Here is a 22469-nt window from a genome sequence, read left to right as displayed (position 1 = left end):
CTTGACTTTGACTTTGGCTCCTTAAACGCCCCAGCCAGCTGGAGTTGAATGACCCCAATGACTTTGCTAAACGCACAGGTTTTGGATCCGAAAAATCCATGGTCAAGGTTGTTCGCTTACAGGCTGAAGAAATTTCTTGGCTCAACTCCTTGTTAAACTATAATAAGCTCAGCCCAAGAATGCCCATTTCTAATGCTCTTCTTGAATCATAGTACGTACTTCGTTAGCATTCCCAGGCAATTATGGATTTGTAGACTAGAAAACGCTTTTCTAGATGGCGTGGGCTACTGCAATTTACTCGGGCAGCTGCCCAGCTCCAACACACAAATTAGATGTCAGTGAACAACTCAACTTGAACTTGGTCAACTGCAATAATAGCCAACGCTGAGTAACTTGGCTTAATGCTGAGGTCCATGCCCATGCCGTTGACCCAGCCTTAAAATAGACGTAACTATTTGAACATTACCCCAATGGCAGCGTAAATTTGCAAATTAGCAGCAGACAACAAAAGAATTATATATGAATTATATAATGCCAAACAAGCTAACACAAATGGCCAGACTCCGTGCCAGAGTCAGAGCCAAAGCCAAATCAATTTGTTGCACTCGAGGTCTCTTGAAGGGAAGACGGAAATGGGACCTAGCCCACGGAGTCGGGGTCGGAGTCACTTTGTTGGGAGTCGGCTGGTTCGGCTTCGGTTTTCTCATCATTAACATTGTCCAAACCAAATCCCCGTATGCAAATGAGGCTAAGCCCCCAACGAGCCCTGGTCAACAGCCGAAACATGCGTACTTACGTCTCTGACTATTTGTTTCACGAATTCGCGGCGCATTTTACCTGGAAAATAAACAAGGCTACGATTCTATTAAAGGATGAAAGAAGTTTCTATACCCTTTTGAATATATTAGATCTTATTCTATAAGAAATATAAGTTATCTAAAATCCGGAAGATTCCTTAACGTATTTTTATATTTTTTCATAAAAGTAGATCTCACTATTCAATTGTGATATAAGATTGAACTTGATGGAATAGTATTGAGTACAAACTGAACAAAATATCATTTATATCCTATTCCCCAAGTGTGTCCAAGCTCTAAGCAGCAGTGGCATTCTGTCCATCGGTCCAAACAAGGCAAAAGGCATGTCCATTCCATCCTTCCTATCGTAACAAGAGCAATTTGTTCTAATGCGCCATGGCAGCAGCAGCTGCCGGAGTTGGGATGCTGGGCCCAGAATCTCAAGCTCAATCTGAAGGAGCAGCAGCTGGAGTGTCTGACTTGCAGTTGCAGTGGCAGTGCCAGTGCCAGTTGCAGTTTGCAGCGGGTGTGGATGTGCCAGAGGAGGCCGAGTACCCAAGTTGGCTGAGATTGCAAAAAGGGCAGCCACTGAACACGCAATGGCCAGAACAAATGTAGACATTAAGCTGCTGACCAGGCCCGGACTAAGAGGCGGGGTGGATGGAGTGGATGCCGCTTCAGGTGACACGCAATGGCTGCAGCTAAGGAAAACTCCAAGACCATGGCTATCGTAAAATCATAACTATATTCGATGCATAAAATTTTGCATACATCTCTCGGGCAAACAAATTTCACCCCCAACCATCCTCAGTTGACACTAACGGTCGCGTCAATAAATTCTCCACGGAAATTTCATTAATTGCTCTGGGGGTGGTGTGGGTGCAGGTGCTGGGTGTCTGCGAGCGGTCAGGTGTGGATCCCAACTGCTTGGCGACGATCGGTTCGCATGCAGTGTGCCGTTTGCCATAAAAATAATTGCCGCCTTAATGTAAGTGGCTTATAAATTTGTGCACAAACCCAGACCATTTATGGCCATGTGGCGGAGCCAGGGCGAGGGGAGGAGCACAGGCCCATGGGGCACTTGTAGCTAACTGTTTATGTGGTTGAATGCTCAGTCGGGTGTGTCTGGGTGTTTGTGTGTGGCACGATGCTTTGTTTGGACAATTCAAATATGGAATTTAACATCCAGCCGGACATTGCACAAAATTCCTAGACCTGCAGCATCCAAGTGGTAAAGATTCCACAGCTTGTTCAGTTTTTTAGGCATATATTCCAATATATTCAGCGTTTTTTGATTAACATTTCATTTATTTTGTTGTACACATGGGTTTGCACTTTTTACACAATTTCTTGTACATTTTCGAGTTAGTCTAGGGGGAAGAGGTTAGAGGTTAGGAGAGGAACGGCAAGCTAAATGCATTAAGCACATTCGTTATATTTGCATGGCCACAATGATTTGAATTGTACTTGAGCTGTTAGATCAATACTAGGGTAATCCTCTGCTCTGGCAAGACTAAATACGAAAGAATATTTGCGAAAGTCTGTCCTTGAACTTATTAAATAAGGTATTGCAAATCAAAATAAAGTTTAACTCTACATTTTTTAGGTTTGTTTCGGTTTCAACTTAAACTAGTACACATATTTCAAATAGGTTTCGTTTTTGGTAGCAGCACGTTATCGATTGTGACTAAGGTTCAGAACTAAAAAGTATACATCTTTGGGTTGGTTTACAACTTTGGGCTTATAAAATCTAAACTAAATGGCAAGAACTAGTTCTACGAATCCTTCTATGGCACACTTGCGATTTGGTTGGCTAGCAACGCCCTGATTCCTACTTCTGCTTCATATACATGGTCGCAATCTTATCGAGAATGGTGTCCACGGACAGCATCTCTTCGCTGAATTTCTTCATTGTGGGGGCCGGCACTATCCACTTGAGGAACTCCTCAACATTCAGGCGTAACCTTGCCAGGGGTGTCAGCTTCACGTCGTCATGCGTGGGACGTTGGGCCAGCTTTAGGGAGGCTATGACCACGTTATCGATCAGACGCTTCTCATAACCCAACTGTCGGAGCTTCTGCGCTGAGCTTATCTTCTTTAACACCACCGCCATATTGAAGCGGATTCTGGAGAGTACCAGGATATCCTCGGATTGCGGATCAGCAGCATCGCCTCCACTTCCTGGGCATTTGGTGCATTGCTCAGCATGCGCCTGCAGCTCCACCTTGATCTTGAAGAACTCGTGGCAGCCCTCGCACATGTACGGCTTCTGCTGCTTGTGGATCTTCTTCATGTGGTTCTTGAGGTGGGCCAGTTGCGAGAAGGCTACTTCGTCCTGGCACAGCTGACAGCGAAATGGTTTCTCGCCGGTATGCTTGCGGATGTGGAGTTTTAAAACGCTGGAGTGGGCAAACGTCTGATGGCAGATCTGGAAATCGATTTGTTTTAACAAATATTCCAACTTTTTATAGAAGTTTTTATGACTCACCCTGCACTGGTACGGACGCTCTCCAGTGTGCATTCGCATGTGGACATTGTACTGGCTTTTTTGGGTGAAATACGAATTGCAGACTTCGCACACATGCGTTTTGACCGCCGCGTGTTTCTGCATATGAGCGGCAAGATCCTCATCTGGTTCGATAGCCTTGTGGCAGACCTCGCAGTCGAGCTGCGTGAGCTTATGGTGTTCCTGGTTGATGTGGGCGCGCAGGGCTAGCTCGTTCGCAAACTGGCTATCGCACACTTGGCATCGATGCTCCATGCCCTGCTCATGCCTTTCCATGTGCACCCGAAGATTGGCGTTCGTCGAGAAGCTGGCCGAGCACTTGGTGCAATTGAATTGCTGAATACTGGTCTTATGATGCGAAACCATGTGTTGCTGAAGCTGTAATGGAAACAAAATACATTAAGTTCTGGATGAGCTTTCATGAGAGTACAACTCACCTGTCCACCTCTGGCAAACTTTTTGTCGCACAGGGCACACGGATAGGGCTTCTCGCCGGAGTGGAGTCGCATGTGGAGGCGCAGGCGTTCCTTGAGGGCGAAGGACTTGGGGCATTGGGGGCAGGGAAACTGTTTACGGTGCTCGTGGGCCGTGGTGATATGGTTCTTCAGGTTGACCGCCTGCCGGTAGCTCTTCCCGCAGACGGAGCACTTGTGCGGCCGCTCGTCCGAGTGGATGAGCATGTGGCGCTGCAAGTCCGTTTTGCCGCCAAACTCCTTGGAACAGAGGCTGCAGACGTGGTGCTTCCGTTTCACGGTCTCTGGCTTTCCGCGGATAGCTTTCTTCGACGGAGGCTGGACGTAGTCGGCATCTTTCAAGTCCTGCTCACCAGCACCTTCTTCCTCGATCTCGTCCGCACAGGTGTCCCGCAAACTGGCCAAGCTGCTCTTCCGCCGCTTGATGGCCGTTGCTGCGACAAGAACCGGGGAAGAGCATCGATCCGTCGGCGGCGAGGAGAGCGAGATCCCGCTGTCTGTGTGCAGGGAGACGGCATCCTCTTTGGACAAACTGCGACGACTACGTACCATTTCGGGTTTAATGGTTATTTAGCTGTGACTACTATTTTTATGTTTTTGAAGATATCTTCTTTGGGCACCAGCACCACTGTTGATTGTTTTACTTCTACGATTAATGATCTAAGCAATTTTTGGTTTCGATTTGCTACTCTTAGGATAGTTGCCATACACCTTTGGTTTTTGATTAGTTTAGATGGGCTGGAAGAGAGTTAAGAACGGTTTTATTGGTGGGCTCGCAATGCGCCACGTTCCGCGGCAGACACACCGAGAATCAGAAACACGAACAGAAATAGTAACACTAGGTGAAGTCGAAACAAAAATATAAAAGACAGAGAGCCGTTGACGGAATAGAACAGAACCTCCAGCTGTGTCAACAGTGATAAGAGCTACGAATGCACGGACAGAAATGTCACGAAAATTACCCATTTTTTCAAGTATTCAACATATGCATGAAGAAGTACTTTTATCTTTGGAATACATTGGAATATTTTGAAGTATAGATTTATCTTTTTAAGTGTTTATATTTTATAAAAGAGGTTACTGGTTGTTTTCTTTCTGTGCAGTTACCTACTAGCTCTTTTCCGTTTGATTAACTTTATCATTCAGCAGTTCCAGCGAAAAAAAGCTTGCAGCATTTCCACCAGTTTGTTTTCTCAATCTTTTGTTTGAGTCAGAACAACTGATAACAGCCCCTGGAAGGCAATAACTGATAAGCGATTCCACTTAACGATAAGACTCCCGAATATACACAGCGACACACTAGAAGAAGCTATGACTTCTCTATATATAATATAGATATAGCCCTGCCGTGCAACCAGAGCGATACGATGTGGAAGCCGTCTGTTCCCGCAGGCGGTGAAGTTTCCAATGAAAATCGAGCGGACCGCACGGGAAATGCAGCAATGACCCTGAGTTGAATGAACATCTGGCAAACAGATTGGTTAGCCGTTCCTCGTTCCTCATCCCTCCCGGAATGGGTACCCTCGCAGCAGTCAGCACTCGGCCGTCGATTCAACCCCCTGCCCCCTGGGTGGGTTAATGGTTCATTAGAGCCGCACCCGCGACAGTAGCAGAAGCACCAGGAACTCACTTAAACGGCTGAAGCACAAAAAACACACGGCGAGCTGTTGAAAAAAGCGAATTAAAGCTAGAATCCGGGGAGCTGGAAATCGAAACTGAAAGAGAACGGGGAAAAAGCACGAACGACAGCGAAAATCGCACACAAAAAAGGTGAAAATAAAGAAGTGAATACATAACAGCAGTTTTGTAATGCTAAATACATACACTTGGAAAAAGTGATTCTTTTTTGAAACAATTTATTTTCGAAAAACTTTCAAAGATTTTTTCGAATTCTATAGCCTCCAATAGCTATATGTATGTATATATAATGAATTTTGAATCTTATTGGGAAAGTTTGTTTGAAATTTTTAAAGATTTCAAAAACTTTCAAAAAGTTTAAAGTTAAATTTGTGTTTAAGCAATATAATTTATTAAAAGCACCTAAATTTTTCACTGTGCAGTATTGCAATTGAATAGGGAAAACTGAAATGGGGTAGGGGAGTGATTCAACGGAGAGCCCTCCGTTGAAGTCTTTTGTTTTTTATTGACGAGTCCACAGTTTTTGGGTTTCGAAACCGCTTGTTAGTAATTGCCAGCACCACTAGAAGAATTAGGAAGAATCCAATTGTTCCAAACACAGGAGAACTACATATTGCCCACAAAGTATGTACATATCCGAGAAACCATCACCAAGAACATATTATTCGCGGACTTACCCTGTGTGAAAGCGCCATTATCTATGCAGCTAGTGACCTTGCTGTGGCCGAGAAACCTTGAGGATCACCCCCGCACGGGACACGCCTTGACTGACCCATCATTCTGCAACCAGGGACCAATTTGGTTTATTTGTTTATAATTTCAACGCCCCTTTTGGTGTGGGTACATACTTTTCACCTCCCGCTGATTGGCAGCTGGCCTAGCTCCACGACCGGTGCTCCATTTCAACGGATGTGGGTTATTCTGTAAACCACGTTGTTATAACTATCCGAAACCGTTGCTAATTTATTTAACAAAAATAATTAAGATTTTGGTGGTTTTTTCGTTGTTGTTCTTATTGTTAGGGATGTGTATTACAAAGTATACGGTCATACCAAAGTTCTGCAGGGATAGAGATGAGAGTATATTTTAAAATGATTTTTGAAAAGAAACTCATTTAAAATCATCAAGCAATCTTTAAATGTGTATAGTTTACCATTCAAAGTTAAAGTTTTTGGAATCAATGGATTAAAATATTTGAAATTCTTACGTTATTCTGCTGAACGACCCTTATCTTTTCCAACACTGTCATTGCAAAGATATGGCAGCACCAAAGCCGCGAAAGAGATATGGCAGCATTGATTTAGAAACACGCGCAAGCTAAATATTAAACAAATGAGAAATAGCTAATAAATACTATTTAAAACGCTTTACAAAATCGCCCTCTAATAAAGACTGAACAGCCGAACGAATTAACTCTGATAGAATACTTTCACATTGGTTATAAACTCAGACACAAGGTAAAGTGAAATTGTAACTCCAAGTCTTAAGCCTTCCAAATAACCAAAAATATTTACTTTTCAGCTATAATGGCTGGCGTACTCTTTGAGGATATATTCAACGTTAAGGATATGGACCCGGAGGGCAAGAAGTTCGACCGAGTCTCCCGCCTTCACTGCGAGTCCGAGTCCTTCAAAATGGACCTGATCCTGGACATCAACTCGTGGCTGTACCCCATGGAGCTGGGCGACAAGTTCCGCCTGGTCCTGGCTACCACTCTGCGGGAGGATGGCTGCCCAGACAGTGGGGAGTATAATCCGCTTGAGCACGAAGGAACGCGGGCGGACAGCTTCGAGTACGTGATGTATGGAAAGATCTACCGGATCGAAGGTGACGAAGCGCACAATGAGGCTTCCCGTCTGTCCGCCTACGTGTCCTTCGGAGGGCTGCTGATGCGACTTCAAGGAGATGCCAACAATCTGCACGGATTCGAGGTGGATCAACACATGTACCTGTTGATGAAGCGACTGGCGTTTTAAATTTTCTACCCATAACTGTTTCCAAATTAGACATAAACAACAACCTTTATTTACAGTGTAATGCTTAACATTGGGTCATTCTGCTCTGGGTCAGAATGGTAATGGAATAATGTGGTTCTTTAGTGCCTGACGGGTCTCCTGCGCTGGGGAGCATTTACTATCAATCGAGCCGGCCGGAAAGGCACTCGACGGTCCACGAAAGGCAGGGCCAGCGGCGTCGATTGGAAGAGAGAGTTTCCCTTGACTGCGTTAACAATCTTGGCTGGCTTGGGTTGGGGCCGAGCAGTTAGCTTGACAGGACGACGCTGCGGCGTCAAGAGCACCGGACGCTGTGGACGGAAGGCGCCCAATCGGTTCAGCAGCGGAAGAACGAACTGAGCCTGCGGTGGCAGTGGCAGGCTTGCCAAATCTATGATGGCTGCACTTTGTGGCAAACCGGAGTTGGAGCTATCATCGTTGGCTGGCTCTTCTGGTGGCCCGTAGATCTGATCCGGAGGTCCATAGGTCTGATCTGGGGGTCCATAGGTCTGGTCCGGTGGCCCGTAAACCTCGGCTGGTACTTCTTCCACTTCAGGGGGCCCGTAGGTATCCGCTGGAGGTCCATAAGTTTGATCCGGTGGGGGGAACTCCACCGCCTCCTCTGTGGGCAGCTCGAACGGTGGATCCGGCACCAAGCCAGCTGGAGGATAGGGTGCCAGTTCCTGTCTCTGCAGAATTAGCGGTAACGATCTTCCCCTGGCCGGGCCCGGAAACCTTAGCTGCGCGGCTTCATGTCCATCCAAGCTAATAATCGCACTAAGGGCGAGGATTACCGAAATGCCAGTTAGGTGACCAAACATTTTGCTGTCCCAGTATGAACTGCTGCAAGTTATGGCCCAGTGGCGCCTTTAAATACCCACTACTAATAGCCTTGGGAACAGCCCAACCAAATGGCCCAAAAGTGCCGACGAAACCGATGACTTATACGGCAAGTCCCATCCAAGCATTACGTGCCCATTGCTATGATGACTAAAGCAGGTGTAACCTTACGAAAGCTCCATTAAATTTCGGGAGCTATGCTATTTGATTTGAAACATAATTCTTATATTTCAATGGATATTCCGTAAATAGTTTTAAAATCGTTTTATTCATATTTTTAATATTCATTTTTTGAAAACCGTAATTTATAGTTTATTTTAACCAGAAACAAGTATTTTAAACTAATAACCCCATTATTTTAATACCAAATATTTCGATTCTGATGAGGTAATCTATGAAATGTCCCTCTAAAAGTTGCGTCGAAGGATCAGGCGCTGCGGGACAGGAAGTTCACGGCGTCGTCCTTGGGGGAAACGCTGGTAGAAACGGGCAGACTGAGGCACGTCCAGACTGCTGGCCACTACAATGACAGAACCATCTTCCTGGACCTGCACCACGGGCTCATCCTCCTCAGGCAGTAATTTGGCATCCTCAGCGGGCACTTCCTCCTCATCCGTTGGCGGAAGGTCGTCGGTAGGTACCTCGGATTCTTCCGGCACTGGCTCATTGACGCCTTCCTCGGGAAGGTCAACGTTATCCGGAGGTCCGTATGTGTTATCAGGTGGGCCGTAGGTGTTGTCCGGAGGACCATAAGTGTTATCGGGTGGTAGATAGGTGTTTTCCGGCTTTGCCGTCGAGCTGGGGAGATCGAAGGGTACACTGGGTGTGACACCGGCCTCTGGGTAGCCCGTAGGCGCTGGACTGGCAGGAGCCTCCACCTGGCGAGCGGAGAATCTTCGGCGCAAGGGTTCCGCGCTGCTTAGAGCCGCAAGGCCCAAAATCAGAATGGCTGTGATGGCTTTGATCATTTTGATGGTTTGAGTTCTTCTGTTCTGACTTCCTCCATAGACCCGGCCTATTTATAGTCCCCCAGTTGCCGGATCGAGTTCTGATATAATTTATGCTCGTCACTTTCAGTTTTCAGCTGGCGATTCCATTCGATTCGATCCTCAGCTTGGTTCCCGTTCCCGGTAAAAAGCTTTGATTATGTTGCTTCTGATGATCGGCGGCGAGGCGGCTTCTGCTTAATACCCGGTACGTGAACCTTTTCCCAAATTAAATGGCCAATGCTATGAGTTCGAATTCCCTTACCCGATAGCCCCTCTCGACCCCTTTTGGGAGCCCATTCATTAACACTCGTTTTGGGCTTTGGGGTCGCCACGAACGTTTGAGCTTGTTTGTTTGTGGGACTTGGGTTCTTGGCAGTTCATAATTCATTTGATGAATTTTTTTGTACTCATGTGAATTGAAATTGGCTATGAAAATGTCCAATGAGAATGCAGAATAATTGTCACGTTTCAGCCATGGGCATATGTATTCATAGGCATTTAAATATTCATAGTTTTATCAAGGTCCCAAAAAAAAAAAAATTGTTTTATATTTGTTTTTGTTTTATTCAGTAAACAATAAAGGATTTTCTTCTGCCAAACATATAAGCACCTTTGATATGTTCCAATATAATGAGTTTATTTTTCTAATATTTTTCTTATTTAAAGATTTAATAATAATTCTAATAGAAGCTCTCACTAACATTATTTTAGAGTTTATAAACGGGGCCCAATCCAACAATGAACAATTTAAAAAAAAAGTAGTTTCAGAAACATATATTTTTCAGATTTCATTCCCTGACCTGACATGTTTTAGATTTAAAAAATTTCATAAATGATAGCCTCTATTTTTTATGAAATGATAACCATACATTTTTTTTATAGTTTTGTATTAAATTTTGTAAAAAAAACTACTCCATATTTTTTTAAATATTCAACAAATGTCTCGATTATTTATTTAGCAACAAAAAGTATACAAAAGTGTATTCTATTAAGTTCAAATCGTTTTATGAACAATTTAAGAAAGCCTCTTAATTATCTTAAATGGTGTAGACCAGCACTGGCCTAGAGCGGATGATCTGAGCAGATCGGAGTTTCTCTGGCACGGGGCGACGGCTACGTAGGCGTCCGTTCCTGGGTTGGATCAGGCTGGCGGGAATAGGCTCGGCGGCAGCATCATCAACGGGGGCCTGATCAACCGGAGCGACATCAGCAGGGGGTCCATAGGTGTTATCAGGCTCAGCCGGTGGTCCATAAGTGTTATCCGGCTCAGCTGGAGGTCCGTAAGTGTTGTCCGGCTCAGCTGGAGGTCCGTAGGTCAGGTCGGGCTGAGCCTCCGTCTCCGTGGGCAGATCAAACGGCACTTCTGGTGTGACTCCCGCCGGAGGATAAGGAGCCGAAGCCGGAGTGGGCGCTATGTCCACGGCGGGATCTGCTGGGGCTGCGGGATCCTGGGGTGCCTGCTCCTGCCGAGCAAACTGGAAGCGGGAGGATCGACTGCGGAACCTAGCTGGCTCTGCCGTAGAAACAGCAGCAATGGCTGCGATCAGGAGCACGGAGCAGGTAAATTTGTAGGCCATGTTGAGGTGCTGTTGAGTGGTCTTAGAATGTTGTCAGTTACCGGCGATTCCCCGGCTTATATACAATAATCGACACATTTTTGGCTACTCATATTTGGCGCTCTGAGGGACACCCTTTCGACGGCCTATGAACGTGACAATAATTTAGTCAAGGGCCCATGTCTAAGCCATAACCATTGGCTCGTTAATTACGAGCCGTCAGCAGTTAAGTCCGACACTTCACTTGGCCACACTGCGTATGAGCAATGGGGTGGACTTGTTGGCGTTTCTACAGAAATATTTTTATCATTTATTGAATTATTTATAAGATTATTAAAGTAATTGCTATTAATCCACTGTCAAAAATGTCTTTTATTTTAAATGTTATAGAAGTTCTTCTGTAACCCACGCTGAAAAATTACTCATACGTAATTTATTACATATTCCTATTTTACATACGATATTAGTATTCCGATGGTAATTTTGAGCTATAGATCAAGGTCGATATAAGTGTAATGAAGCACACACCGAATGCACACCAAAATTTTAATAGAAATAAAAGTGAAGTAAGCCAACACGGCGTATGAGCGATTTCTATGTAAATACGAAGTGCCTTATTAACTTCAAATAAATATCGGCCACTTTCAAATCAATTTCCTTTTAGTTTTCAGGCGAAGTAGTCGGCCATTGAAGGTTTCATATATCTATTGAATGTTATGTGTTAAGCTCACCTTATAACCCATTATAACAACTGCATAGTGGCTAGGCACTTTGACAGCACTTTAAATTCCGCTCTGCGGTGCAACGCCTGCTTGACATACGCATCGATGATACGGCTTTCAAATTGAATCGGTGGCGCTCTGCTTAAAATTCACGGCGCCATGGGCCCGATCTAGAATCGTTGGCTGACCAACGGACGGGGCCACCAGTGGGTCTTGGCGGGTATAAAAGTTAAAGCTCCATATACGACAATCAACATAGCACCACTGCACTTCACACGATCATGGCACGTCATCAGCTCCTGAGTTCGCTGTTCCTTCTGCTGGCCATCTGGGCCGTAAGCTCCACCGCGGAGGCTCCTATTCGTCGGAACCTGAGATTCGGACGCCTGCGCCAGGTGGCATTTGCCCGTCAACAGGTGGCGCCCACTCCGTATCCCTCGGCCGCAGAACTGAAGCCCTCGGCTTTGGAGCCAGCTCTGACCTACGGACCTCCAGAGGGCGTGGATGCTCTGCCAGCGGAGCAGGAACCACCAGTTGATAACTTTGAGCCCAATCCCGAGACCGAGGAGGTGGAGACCGAGGAGAGCTCCCTGGAGGTGACCACCCCCTCTGCTGCCCCCGCCCGCCTTCGCAGCCGCCAAAAGTTGGCCAAGTTGCAGTTGGCTAAGACTAAGCGCCAGCGCACTGCTCGCCTGGAGGAACTGCCCGCGGAAGAGGCCATCGCTCCCATAGCTCCAGTGGCTGCCGATGCTCCTGTTCCAGCTGCTGTCCCAGTGGCCACGCCCCAGTACTACTATGTGGGCGCCCAGCAACCCTACTATCTTGCCTACACCGCTGCTCCCCAACAACTGGGCTGGTAAACTCTAGCCAAATATTGCAATTGTTATTCAAATGGTTTAGGAATTCTGTAAAAATATAATTTGTTTTTGATTGAAAATGTTGGACATTTGTTTTAGAGAAGGGTTAATTGTAAAATGAATTTCAAACTCTGAAAGTTAAACATTTTAAATAAGTTATAAGAAACACTATTAAAGAAATGGAACTAACTACTGGTATATTCCTTAGTTCCAATTGCTAATTTTAGTACTCAGGAATGTAAAACTTTTCAATATTTTCATCTTTGTGAGGAACAATACACACGGCTAAGAGCTTTCCACTCACCACCAACTTATTGCAAATCATTGGCCTCTAACAATAGACCAGGACAGACCCTTTGTGGACTCCGGGCTCCGTCTCAGTCCCAGCTCCTTTGCATTTGCCCCAGCACATGTGTATTGCTTTGGCAGAGTTTGAAGGGTTTCTGATACCTCCCTTTTCAGTATACATTTTGCATGGCATTTTATGGTCTTTTGTGCAACTTTGTTTCCCTTTTACAATGCATTTTTAATGCCGTATTTTATTTTAAGATGAAGTGGCTACTATTGCGGTTAAAGGTGCCAGAATATTCTCAGGTGTCTCAGACAAATTTTTCTATTACTATTTAATGTGAAGCGTGAAATGAAATGAATAACTATAATTAGTTGAATTCAGCGCTTTGGCCATTCAATTCCAATGGATTATTAGCATATTTTCATAACATTAATCAGTGAGCATTCAATAAAGTCCCTATTAATTAAGCACCTAAAACTGACAACTTAATTACCCTCTTTCGAAGTCTCTCACGCGAAACGTTAATCACGTTCTCATTTAAAATTAACAAAGAGCTACAGATTATAAGCTTATCATTCGGAGTGGATTTCCCCCTTTGCCAAAGGTTATCGCAAGCCATTTGAATAAGTCCAAAAATAAACTTTTTATACTTTTTTGAGAATTAAATAAATAATCTTTTATACAATAAAATCAGCTAGAGTTAAGCGTAAAGTTTCGAGAATAACCACTCAAGTTATTAGCCGCGGAAAAAAGATCCCCGAGTCTCTGTGGCTCCGACATTGGGTCTGGAGCTATTCCGGTGCGCCTCAATGGCCTGGTAGTTGACGAACCAGAATGGCTGGCTTTCCACGGGCAGCTGACTAAGATGGTTAACCCACTCGCGATCTCCATGAGCATCGACGGGCAGGTTCGTCCATGTGGGAGTACTGCTGGCACTTGGAACGGAGCTGGCGGTTGGGGTCGAGGAACTGAAAGTGGGACTGGTAGCAGAGGCAGCGGGGATTGTGGCGGTGGCATCAGGGGCTCCAAATCGGTTGGCCACTCCTGCAGGCGCACCAGCTGGCTGGAGTGCAGAGTCGGGAACGAAGCTGTCGGAGGGCAGGACGAGGGGAACTCCCATTGGTGGCCGCTGGGCAGCTCCGAAAGCCAGATTGACGACGGCCGGTTGTTGGGAGCTGGAGGCCTCGCCAAATCGGGTGGCTATGTCCACGCCCGTAATGTTCTCCACGGCTGTGTTGGCCGTAGCATGGTATTTATCCTTCTGGCTAAGGCCTCCGGGCGGGCGCAGTCCGGAAAAAGCTGGTCTCTGGGCCTGGCTAACTTCCAGCAATGTCATGGCCACAATAAAGGCAACGAATATAAATGAATTCATTTTTCACTACGAGTTTCACTTTTTCTCTGCAAGTCTCTCCACGAATTACACTCGATCTAGTCTACGATCTTCGCTGATCTGGTCTTCTCCGGCAACTGAGCGGAGACTGCGTTGGGAAGATCATTTAAATATGTAAGTCGAATCTCTCGCAGCAGCTTCGATTTGAGCAAAATGTGTTGAGTCAGGGGGTAGGCAATCAAGCTGCCGAACGAGTCCAAGTTGGATTTTACGGCGGCGTATTATCAAACAATCGGATCCCCCGTATTATCTCCCTCTCCGTCTCGGAGTTGTTGTGAAAATTCTTGCGGTTCATGGATATAATCACACTTTCCATGTTTTCAAATGGATATTAATATTTCCGTTTAAATTTTAGTGAATCAAATACACACTCTTATCAAGTTTTGTTTACTTTCCGCCCGAATTACATTGTGTAATACCCGCAATATTTGTTGATTTAAATTAAAAGCAAATAAATTAAGTTAATACTCTAATAAAGTGAGGTTTTTCATTTGAACTCAAACTATAGATACTTATTAAATATTTAATAAATATTTATGATTTTTTGGAATTCCTAATAAAGACTCTAACGTTGCCTTTACATTCTAATCTACAGAGTAGGTACAGGTAATGACTCCTAGAACCTTAAATAAATAGATAGGAAATAAATATTCTAACAATTTGTTTTTAATGATCTAGGATTAAAAAATCAGTAATTATTTTTACTCTGGATTAGTTTCAGCATTTCTGTAAATACATACTAAAGAGTGTTTAACTCTCGCTAAAATGCCTCCAATTTGAAGCCCTGTGTTGTTTTTCTTTGCGGTTGGGCATTCCCCAAACCGCTGCAGTGGCAATAATTTTTCGCCAACTGTTCGTCATCGCATAGTGACGCGTGCGTCCTGAAACCAGTTTCTCCACCCTCCGCCCCTTACTCACCTGCCCCCTCCCGCGACGATCTCACCGACAAGCTTTTTGTTTTTGGGTGCGTCTAGCGAAATTACCTTACGCTCCCACTTAAAGTGATTCACCAGAATGTCTGGCAGAGAAGAGAAGGTTCTGGCTTATGTTTCCCCAAACATACTTTATTTATCGATTCTGTGTCTATCTGTGTGTTCTGGCGAGATTACAAATGTGTGTGTGTCGGTGTATCTGTGTGGGTGCTTGTGTCGTCATCTTGGCTCGCTGGGATCTTGGGTCGTCATGGGTTTTGGGAATGTACCGGGTTAGTAGCAGGCTGATACATTGATGGGAAATATTCTTTCTAAAAAAGGAAAGACAGTTCAGAGATTGCGTGTTGAAATAAACGAGAAAAGATAGGCAACCTCAATGTATTCGGTTGTGAAATTCCATTTAGAGACGTCGCACTGTAGAGCGGGCAGCGCTCAACTTGGCCGGACGTCCGGCGGCGGCGGAAATGGGGCGGCGATAGGCCACTGGTTGGGCGGTCCTGCGGTAATTAGCCGCCCTCCTGGCAGCCACCAGACGAGCCTGCTGCTCAGCCGGAATATCAGCGGCGGGCAGATCGTTTCCTGTCACATCCGGGGGGCCGTACACCTCATCCGGCACGGCATTTGGAGCGGCATCGGGTGGCCCGTAGACGGCATCCGGAGTGGGTGCGGCTGCGGCGGCCTCGTCGAATGGCACTTCCGGCTTCAGTTCATCGGCCGAGGGATAGGGAGTCACGGCATCCACATCGCCGCCATCCGCCGGGGCCAATTCCTGGCGAGCAGAGTACCTGGAACGTCCGCGACTCAAACGCTGGGGATACCGCTGGCGCTGGGCTTCAGAAACTGCACACAGACTGAGGACCGCCAACAGGAGAATAGCTTGGAACTTGGCCATGATGGAGCTGATGCGATGGTTATGTCACTTTGAAAACGACTGATGATTATCTGGCTGCCCCTTGGGTCTTTTATAGCTAGGACTTGGTTCTGGACATGGTCGGGTCTGGACTGGGCTGTTTAGTGTGCGACGCATGGATCCAGCATAGGCATCCTTTTTTGGACCTCAGCTCTGACGTCGGCATACCACTATCGATTTTGCTCCCCGTGATCGGCGGTGTCTGCGGCGTCTTTATGTGCCCACGACGTGACCAGAAAGAACTAGCAGATGCAGCGGCACAAGTCGGCTATGTCCGAGAAGTCTGGAAGCCAATATTTATAGTTCCGCCATTAATCAGTCTAAAATCGAAGCGTCCACACGGCGAATCATTCAATCGTTCAACATTAAAGCGCTCTTAATGTGACAGAAGATGGAATTAATGGTGGCTCCATAAATTTTGGGTGAAGTTTAAGGATATTGGGATAGTCCCGATTTAAGATTTATTAAACTAGGTTCTAAAGGTGGCTTAACTTATTAGTATTAAGAATTTAAAAACAGAAAAATGTTTAATACATTTTTTAAGAAGTTATAAATAAACTGAGGAGTATAAAAGTAATATCATAACTAAATTCATTGCCTTAAAACAATAACTCAAATTCGAAAATTTCAAGGAAAATTTGTAACTATATATTAATGTTTTAATGGCATCATAGTTACTTCCATATCATATACAAAATGTTAAATCGTTTGAAGAGTAGGCTCTCAACCACTTATTTCGACCTTGGGTTTCACCTCAAACGCCGAATCGTTGATCGCATAAATATCGATTATAAGTGTTTAATCAAAAATTCTAACACTCGACCTGACAATTCCAGCATAATGCAATTGACAACAAAGTGGTCGCTGTCGATAAAGATATAGATGTAGATGTCGCAGTCGTTTTCGGTTTTCGATTTCGCTTTCAATTGGCCGGAGATTAGATTGCGAGGCACGTACGGAACGCATTTAATTTTCATAGAACATGGCGGCGAATCGGACGTGGACAGTGGACAATGGACAGCTTGGACACCGGACACCGGACACTGGGGAACTGTCGGTAATGCCGGGTGGATGTGGTGGATGAATTGGCGGCGGACGTGGTCTGGCGGGCGGAGACCAGAAGCAAATCCACAACAAAATAAAAATAAATCATTAAGTGTGCGCCTAATCGATGTCGATGTCGATGCCACGATGATATAGGAATCATATCTATATTCTCCGAGACACTCCCGAGAACTTTATATAAAAACGCCGGGCATAGTGGCAGCTGGAATCAGTTGGGTCTAAATCGGGAACGAGATTGATGTCAATCATGCAGTGGCTTCTACCCCTTATCCTTTGCCTGGGAGCCTCAACTCCTCCGATGATTGAGGCACGTCAGATAAGGATAAATCGTTACGCAGTGAGTGTCCAGGAGGATCAAGCGGCTGTGGAGGAGAAGGCAGCTCCTTATCCAGCATCCGGTTACAGGCCACAAGGTCGCTCCTTCTGGCTTCCAGGAGAGCTTGAAGTTGAGGTTGTGGCAGATCCCAGCGAGGGATCGGGTGCGGGTGTCACCACCACGGAGCTGCCAGTGGAGGACCTTTCCACCAGTACCACCGACGCTGGCTTGAGTACCACCACATGGGACTCACTGGACACTACCACTACCTTGGCTCCCCCTCCCGCTGAGGCACGTGCCGGTCGTGCCTTTGAAAAAGCACCCTATCCTCCAGCTGGATACCGACCAAGTCGCGCCTTCCGTCTGCCCACAGAGGAGGAATCCCAGCCAGCTCCCGCAACAAACACCACTGAAAGCAACGCCGACCATCCCGTCTGCGGAGTCAGCACTAATCCCCTCAAGCCTACGCCTGAGCCAGGAACCAAGGACGAGCCCGATGCGGAGAGTGTGGTGATCACAGCCAACCTGGGACCAGCTGTTGTGGTGGCCAGGGCGCCCAGTTCCATTCCAATGGCCATTCCTTTGAGGTCACAACCTCTAATGGCACCTCCCCCACGAGGATTTGTCTACACCACCCACGTGGAGCAGCGCTGGTGAGGATTTAAGGGGTCATCTTGTATAATTATCCTTGTTAACGGTTCAGTATTTTTATGTTACTTTTAAATGCGTGAAAAATAAAATACTTCCTTAATTGTTATTTAGCTTAAACTTTTGTTTATCTTATTTTCATTATCGTGTTTTTGTGAAAGCCCTACAGATATTTACCAACTCCTTTCAAGGTCCTGGAAGCTTTTTTTGAGATTGGCATACAAATTATAACGTCATCACTCTTATCGTTTTTGCTCGAGCGGAAGTTCTGGCACGTTCCAAACTTTGTTTGTTTAACGTCATTGAATGCTTTGTTAAATGTTGCTATTGTTATTATTTTTTTGAGGCGGAACCGAACTAGAGTCAAGGAACAAACTGTTTTCCATCGTATTGCGAGTGGCTTGGGATCGGCGGGAGTTCTACTTTCCTGCATCCGTATTAAATTTGACGTGCGGATGTGCAAAGTTTTAACCGTGGAACGTGCGTGGCATGCGAAAAGGCGTGATGCGACTTTGGAGCTGCCATTTTTCCTTCTCCGGCCGGATTCCCATCTTCACCGCCCTCTCCATCCCCTCTCCATGGAGGACTCAAATTGAATAACGAGTATGCCAGTGCTTTCAGTGTTGGGCGTGGGGGGCATGGGACATGGGACATGGAGGGAGGCTGCCGGGAGAGACCATTGAACCTGGATTTTGGGGACTTGTTGAGGAGCAACCATATTTCTGAATTTTTTATGTGTCTCGAAACAGCACTCAATTGAAAAGAAGTTAAACCTAAGCGCTTTTTTGCAAAGTGATTCATTTTATTCAAAAGCCATTGTATTCACTTCAATGGAAGCAATTTTAATAGGTTTTTTGGCGAAATAGATAAAGGTTTTATAGAAAAATAAAATATAATTATTTTGATTTCAAAGATTTTATTAATATACTTTTAATTTTCCATTAAAACTATATAATAATCAAAACTAAAAAGAAATAAAAGGTATACAAAATAAACACAGATCAAAAGCAACTTTAACAGAGTCCTGGGAAGCAAAGGATGGGGAATAATTGTTCAGCCGGGACACTACCATAACCACGCCTTCCCCTGCTTCGTCCTTTTGGACAAGTCATCGCAAATTGTGCACGTAATTGACAATCAAAGGATCATCGAAGCTGGTGGGCACGATTTCCACTGAGTGCACCGCCGGCTGCAAGTGGACATCGCTGTCGATGTGCGTGAAGCTGCCCAGCTGCAAGTCGGGGTCCAAATCAATGTCGAAGCCATCGTGGCTGCTATCCACCAGCACGTACTCCGCCTCCGGCTCCACGATGGCCAATTCTACGGCAGCATTATTGTCGCCGGGCACCTGCGGCTGCTCCGAAATCGAAACAGTGACATTGTCCTGCGATAGGGATACGGCCACATTGGGCGGGGGCGAGTCCTCTTTGGCTGGCCGGGCATCGACGGCAAACAGTTTGGTTGTGGCCGGAGTGGCGCTACTCTCTGTGGTTACAGTTGCCTCCTCCTCCTCCGGTTCCTCCTGCTTTATCTCCTCCTCCGCAGCGGTCGGTGGCACGGTTGTGGTTGGCTCCGATTCAGCGGGACTATCCTGCTCATCTTCCTCGTCCTCCTCCAGCTGCCTTTCAATTTCGACGGGCCTTTTGGGTGGCGTGCTTAGAAGCAGGAGTTTTCCGGACTTTTCCTGAACCGGAGCCTCATCCTCCTGCAATGTTCCTGGCGCGGGATCAATCAATATGCTGGCCTCCTCATCGCGACTCAAAGCAGAAGTATTGCTGGCCACAGTGGTGGTTGACTCGTCGTCCTCGGGAATGGGAGTGGTCGTTGCGGTTGCCTCTGTAGTTTCGGGACGGATGACGGCCGCCTGGACCACAGCCAGGCAGAGTAGTCCAAAGCACAATCCTTTCCACATGTTCGCTGGTCAATTTGTTGACGATTTGATGGCAATCAATTCCAGACGGGGTGTATTTATACGACTAGAGTTCCCGCCCATTCGGGAGCTGTCATAATTTTAGCCCTGAGCATTTAATTTGACGCGAAACTTCCGCAAACCGTCCAAGCCGGAAATGTAATTCCTTCGCAGTGTCTGTGTGCCTGCGAGTGTATTGTGGCATTGAAGGAGGCCAGAAAGGCCCGGGTCGTTACACCTTAAGCCCCACACACGTCCAGGCGGACACACACACCCACAGCCCCCATTGACCGCAACGATGGCCAGAGTGCCAACCCCAAAAAGTCACTTTACAATTTCGTCTTCACCTCCGCAGCACACACTCGTATAACACTTGAAATAAAATGTTAATATAAGAAAACGTCATAAAAATTCTGGCCTGACATGAAATATATTTTAAAGACTCTTTTAAATCAAAGCCTTATGAAAATTCGAGGAAGAAGCCCTTAACATGTAAGCTGAGATAGGATAATTTTTTCTCTCAGTGCACCAATATGTGCGTAGATATCTCTGTGTATGTGTTGGGACGCCTGTGTGTAGTTTTGTAGGTTTAACTTTGTGATGAGCAAAGTTAGTGACTTGACCGTGCCAGCTGTTGGACATGCAGGTCACGTTCTTCGGGTGACTTTGTTTTCGTCTTAAATGGGAAATGATAAAATTGAAAATAAATTCATATAGAAACACACAAGCAAACACGAAACATGAAACACTAAGGAAATATATGTGTGTCTTGAGGGCACTACCGGCAACAAGTTCATTGATTGCCCGCTGACCCAGAGAAATATTTGCAATTTCGCAAAATGCACAACATCGGTTCAAGGGTTAGCTGGTAAGAAATTGCACTTGTGCGTGGTTTAATTGGATTGCTGTGGTTGCTTGATGGTATAGTTGAGTGGATTCAATGGTTAGTTGTTCCTTTTGCTTGCCACACTTACCTCAGTCCTTGACGGAATCTCGAAATGAAAGACATCTTTGATTTTGGTATCATATTTATATATAAGTTTATTATCGAAGATTCAACACTACTTACGTTAAAAATATTGTACGTCTTATGATTTTTTCATTAATATTCTTATTGATTTTGTCATTACATTACCATTTTCATTTCATCCTTGTCTATAACGAAATTTCTAATTTCATAAAATGAGTATGTCACATGTTATATGTTGATATAAATGTATAATAATTGCATATGATCGATGGCTTGTACATGGAGAGTTTTGGGGAAATTGCGAAATGTCCTTGAATATACTGGTTGGATAACTAGATTATTTATACGATTTGGTTAGGAGGCTAGTCCACGATCGATATCAGTGCCGCCTGAGAGTGGCCATCGAGATATGTGTGCTTCGTTTAGATACAAGATACAATTAGTTAAGTACAATTATGGTAATTATTGTTCAACGTTTATGCAAATGTTGTAAAGTTTATAGAATTACTTTTCGTTTTCGTTTTCCGTTTCCTTTTTTTCGATTTCACTTTAGATGGTATCTTGTATAAATGACACATGTATAAAATGAATTTATGTCTACTTAAATGTTAAATAAAGTTTTTCTCTTTCCTCTTAATTGTCTTTTATATTTATTTGGTTTGTGCTTTGTGGTTTTTGCATTATTTTGTTTTGTGTTTTTGTCAAAAATCTACTTTGTCTTTACCATCCAGCTAAACCTACCGAACTAATCCATTCCCATAGCCATCAGGAAGCACAAAATGCTCACTCATCTACCACTAACTAACCCTTCACTGCTATTTTAGCTAAGTCGTACATCTTGGTAGGGCTGACATGTCTATCAGAGAACTGCACGAATCACATTTTTTTTGTTCATACTCGAGTAATGATAGGTTACTCTGATTGATTTTAAAATTTGATTCATGTGAACAGAGCGATCCGAATGCTTCGTGTCAATGATTTGGAACAATTTTGAATCACTATCGCATCAATTGGGAATGATTTGTTTTGATTTGTTCAGAAGCAAAGCAATACCCGAAAATGATGTAAAATCATACACATATGATTGATTCTGATTCGCCTGCTGAGCTTAATGAGCTTTAATCTGGAGCCTTTTGAGGCTGTATCTGGAGCCTATATGAGGCTTAATATATTTATAAGGTTACGTGGAAATTTGGTTAAAAGCAACGCCATAAATAGGGTAATCAAAATTTGGTCAAGAGGATAATAAAATAATAAATAAATATTAAACAATTGGCTTTGTAACATAATCTTTCTCGGTGTGGAGCAACCTGACTTATACCTATGCGCGTTTGAAAATGTCGCCAGTATGTTGGGCTGATTTTTAATTCCACCTTATTTCATTATTAATCAATTAATTTAAAACCGGATTATTTTGCCAGATTCTATAGAGTGTCCCATCGTTCTAACTTAAAAATCAACAAAGTTATTGCATTTTCGATCAATCAGTTATATGGCAGCTATAGGATATAGTTGACCGATTCCGAAAGAAGCATGAGTGCAAAGTTTGAAGACGATAGCTTTAAAACTGAGAAACTAGTTTGCGTAGAAACAGGCTGCCAGACGGCAAACGGAAATTCCTATATTGACTCAGGAGGTGATCCTGATTAAGAATATATATACTTT

General features: G+C 44.8%; 10 protein-coding genes across 11 annotated transcripts; 3 read left to right on the top strand and 7 right to left on the bottom strand.

Moving 5' to 3' along the window:
• Positions 1-2378: 2378 nt before the first annotated feature.
• LOC6507273 (zinc finger protein OZF) lies at positions 2379-6471 on the bottom strand. 2 transcript variants are annotated; one of them, XM_014909636.3, is made up of 5 exons: positions 6263-6471; positions 6092-6194; positions 3741-4514; positions 3286-3681; positions 2379-3225 (listed from the first exon to the last, which is right to left on the bottom strand). In XM_014909636.3, exons 3-5 carry the CDS (start codon positions 4326-4328, stop codon positions 2629-2631), a joined length of 1581 nt encoding a protein of 526 aa, XP_014765122.1. In that variant the 5' UTR covers positions 4329-4514; positions 6092-6194; positions 6263-6471; the 3' UTR covers positions 2379-2628. The 2 variants fall into 2 exon arrangements, with proteins under 2 accessions (XP_014765122.1, XP_044570568.1); XM_044714633.1 differs by having other exon boundaries at positions 3741-4317.
• Positions 6472-6676: 205 nt separating this feature from the next.
• Positions 6677-7439, top strand: LOC6507791 (DNA-directed RNA polymerases I, II, and III subunit RPABC3). The gene is made up of 2 exons (XM_001956313.4): positions 6677-6871; positions 6936-7439. The coding sequence occupies exon 2, from the start codon at positions 6941-6943 to the stop codon at positions 7388-7390; it is 450 nt and encodes a 149-aa protein (XP_001956349.1). The 5' UTR covers positions 6677-6871; positions 6936-6940; the 3' UTR covers positions 7391-7439.
• On the bottom strand, positions 7416-8288 carry LOC6507272 (pollen-specific leucine-rich repeat extensin-like protein 4). The gene has a single exon (XM_001956314.4). It carries the CDS (start codon positions 8227-8229, stop codon positions 7510-7512), a length of 720 nt encoding a protein of 239 aa, XP_001956350.1. The 5' UTR covers positions 8230-8288; the 3' UTR covers positions 7416-7509.
• Positions 8289-8497: 209 nt separating this feature from the next.
• On the bottom strand, positions 8498-9279 carry LOC6507271. The gene has a single exon (XM_001956315.3). The coding sequence runs from the start codon at positions 9214-9216 to the stop codon at positions 8656-8658; it is 561 nt and encodes a 186-aa protein (XP_001956351.1). The 5' UTR covers positions 9217-9279; the 3' UTR covers positions 8498-8655.
• Positions 9280-10259: 980 nt separating this feature from the next.
• LOC6507270 (fibrous sheath CABYR-binding protein) lies at positions 10260-10881 on the bottom strand. The gene has a single exon (XM_001956316.3). It carries the CDS (start codon positions 10812-10814, stop codon positions 10275-10277), a length of 540 nt encoding a protein of 179 aa, XP_001956352.1. The 5' UTR covers positions 10815-10881; the 3' UTR covers positions 10260-10274.
• An 865-nt stretch (positions 10882-11746) lies between these two features.
• LOC6507792 (translation initiation factor IF-2) lies at positions 11747-12452 on the top strand. The gene has a single exon (XM_001956317.4). It carries the CDS (start codon positions 11797-11799, stop codon positions 12373-12375), a length of 579 nt encoding a protein of 192 aa, XP_001956353.1. The 5' UTR covers positions 11747-11796; the 3' UTR covers positions 12376-12452.
• An 836-nt stretch (positions 12453-13288) lies between these two features.
• On the bottom strand, positions 13289-14141 carry LOC6507269. Its single transcript, XM_001956318.4, has one exon. The coding sequence runs from the start codon at positions 14034-14036 to the stop codon at positions 13401-13403; it is 636 nt and encodes a 211-aa protein (XP_001956354.1). The 5' UTR covers positions 14037-14141; the 3' UTR covers positions 13289-13400.
• Positions 14142-15358: 1217 nt separating this feature from the next.
• Positions 15359-15938, bottom strand: LOC6507268. The gene has a single exon (XM_001956319.4). The coding sequence runs from the start codon at positions 15876-15878 to the stop codon at positions 15387-15389; it is 492 nt and encodes a 163-aa protein (XP_001956355.1). The 5' UTR covers positions 15879-15938; the 3' UTR covers positions 15359-15386.
• A 1196-nt stretch (positions 15939-17134) lies between these two features.
• Positions 17135-18041, top strand: LOC6507793. Its single transcript, XM_001956320.4, has one exon. It carries the CDS (start codon positions 17200-17202, stop codon positions 17932-17934), a length of 735 nt encoding a protein of 244 aa, XP_001956356.2. The 5' UTR covers positions 17135-17199; the 3' UTR covers positions 17935-18041.
• Positions 18042-18807: 766 nt separating this feature from the next.
• On the bottom strand, positions 18808-20193 carry LOC6507267 (fibrous sheath CABYR-binding protein). The gene has a single exon (XM_001956321.4). It carries the CDS (start codon positions 19835-19837, stop codon positions 19034-19036), a length of 804 nt encoding a protein of 267 aa, XP_001956357.1. The 5' UTR covers positions 19838-20193; the 3' UTR covers positions 18808-19033.
• Between the last annotated feature and the right edge of the window lie 2276 nt (positions 20194-22469).

Source organism: Drosophila ananassae, chromosome 2R (genome assembly GCF_017639315.1).
Source record: "Drosophila ananassae strain 14024-0371.13 chromosome 2R, ASM1763931v2, whole genome shotgun sequence".
Taxonomy (NCBI): Eukaryota; Metazoa; Arthropoda; class Insecta; order Diptera; family Drosophilidae; genus Drosophila; species Drosophila ananassae.
This window is presented reverse-complemented; position numbering and strand designations above follow the sequence as displayed.

Bases quoted from the DNA above. Each gene is read 5' to 3' on its own strand.
- LOC6507273 (XM_014909636.3), bottom strand. From the start codon at position 4,328: ATGGTACGTAGTCGTCGCAGTTTGTCCAAAGAGGATGCCGTCTCCCTG. The intron at 3,682-3,740 runs GTGAGTTGTACT...TTTCCATTACAG, and splicing joins AGTTTGCCAGAGGTGGACAG to CTTCAGCAACACATGGTTTC. The intron at 3,226-3,285 runs GTGAGTCATAAA...ATCGATTTCCAG, and splicing joins AGCGTCCGTACCAGTGCAGG to ATCTGCCATCAGACGTTTGC.
- LOC6507791 (XM_001956313.4), top strand. From the start codon at position 6,941: ATGGCTGGCGTACTCTTTGAGGATATATTCAACGTTAAGGATATGGAC.
- LOC6507272 (XM_001956314.4), bottom strand. From the start codon at position 8,229: ATGTTTGGTCACCTAACTGGCATTTCGGTAATCCTCGCCCTTAGTGCG.
- LOC6507271 (XM_001956315.3), bottom strand. From the start codon at position 9,216: ATGATCAAAGCCATCACAGCCATTCTGATTTTGGGCCTTGCGGCTCTA.
- LOC6507270 (XM_001956316.3), bottom strand. From the start codon at position 10,814: ATGGCCTACAAATTTACCTGCTCCGTGCTCCTGATCGCAGCCATTGCT.
- LOC6507792 (XM_001956317.4), top strand. From the start codon at position 11,797: ATGGCACGTCATCAGCTCCTGAGTTCGCTGTTCCTTCTGCTGGCCATC.
- LOC6507269 (XM_001956318.4), bottom strand. From the start codon at position 14,036: ATGAATTCATTTATATTCGTTGCCTTTATTGTGGCCATGACATTGCTG.
- LOC6507268 (XM_001956319.4), bottom strand. From the start codon at position 15,878: ATGGCCAAGTTCCAAGCTATTCTCCTGTTGGCGGTCCTCAGTCTGTGT.
- LOC6507793 (XM_001956320.4), top strand. From the start codon at position 17,200: ATGTCAATCATGCAGTGGCTTCTACCCCTTATCCTTTGCCTGGGAGCC.
- LOC6507267 (XM_001956321.4), bottom strand. From the start codon at position 19,837: ATGTGGAAAGGATTGTGCTTTGGACTACTCTGCCTGGCTGTGGTCCAG.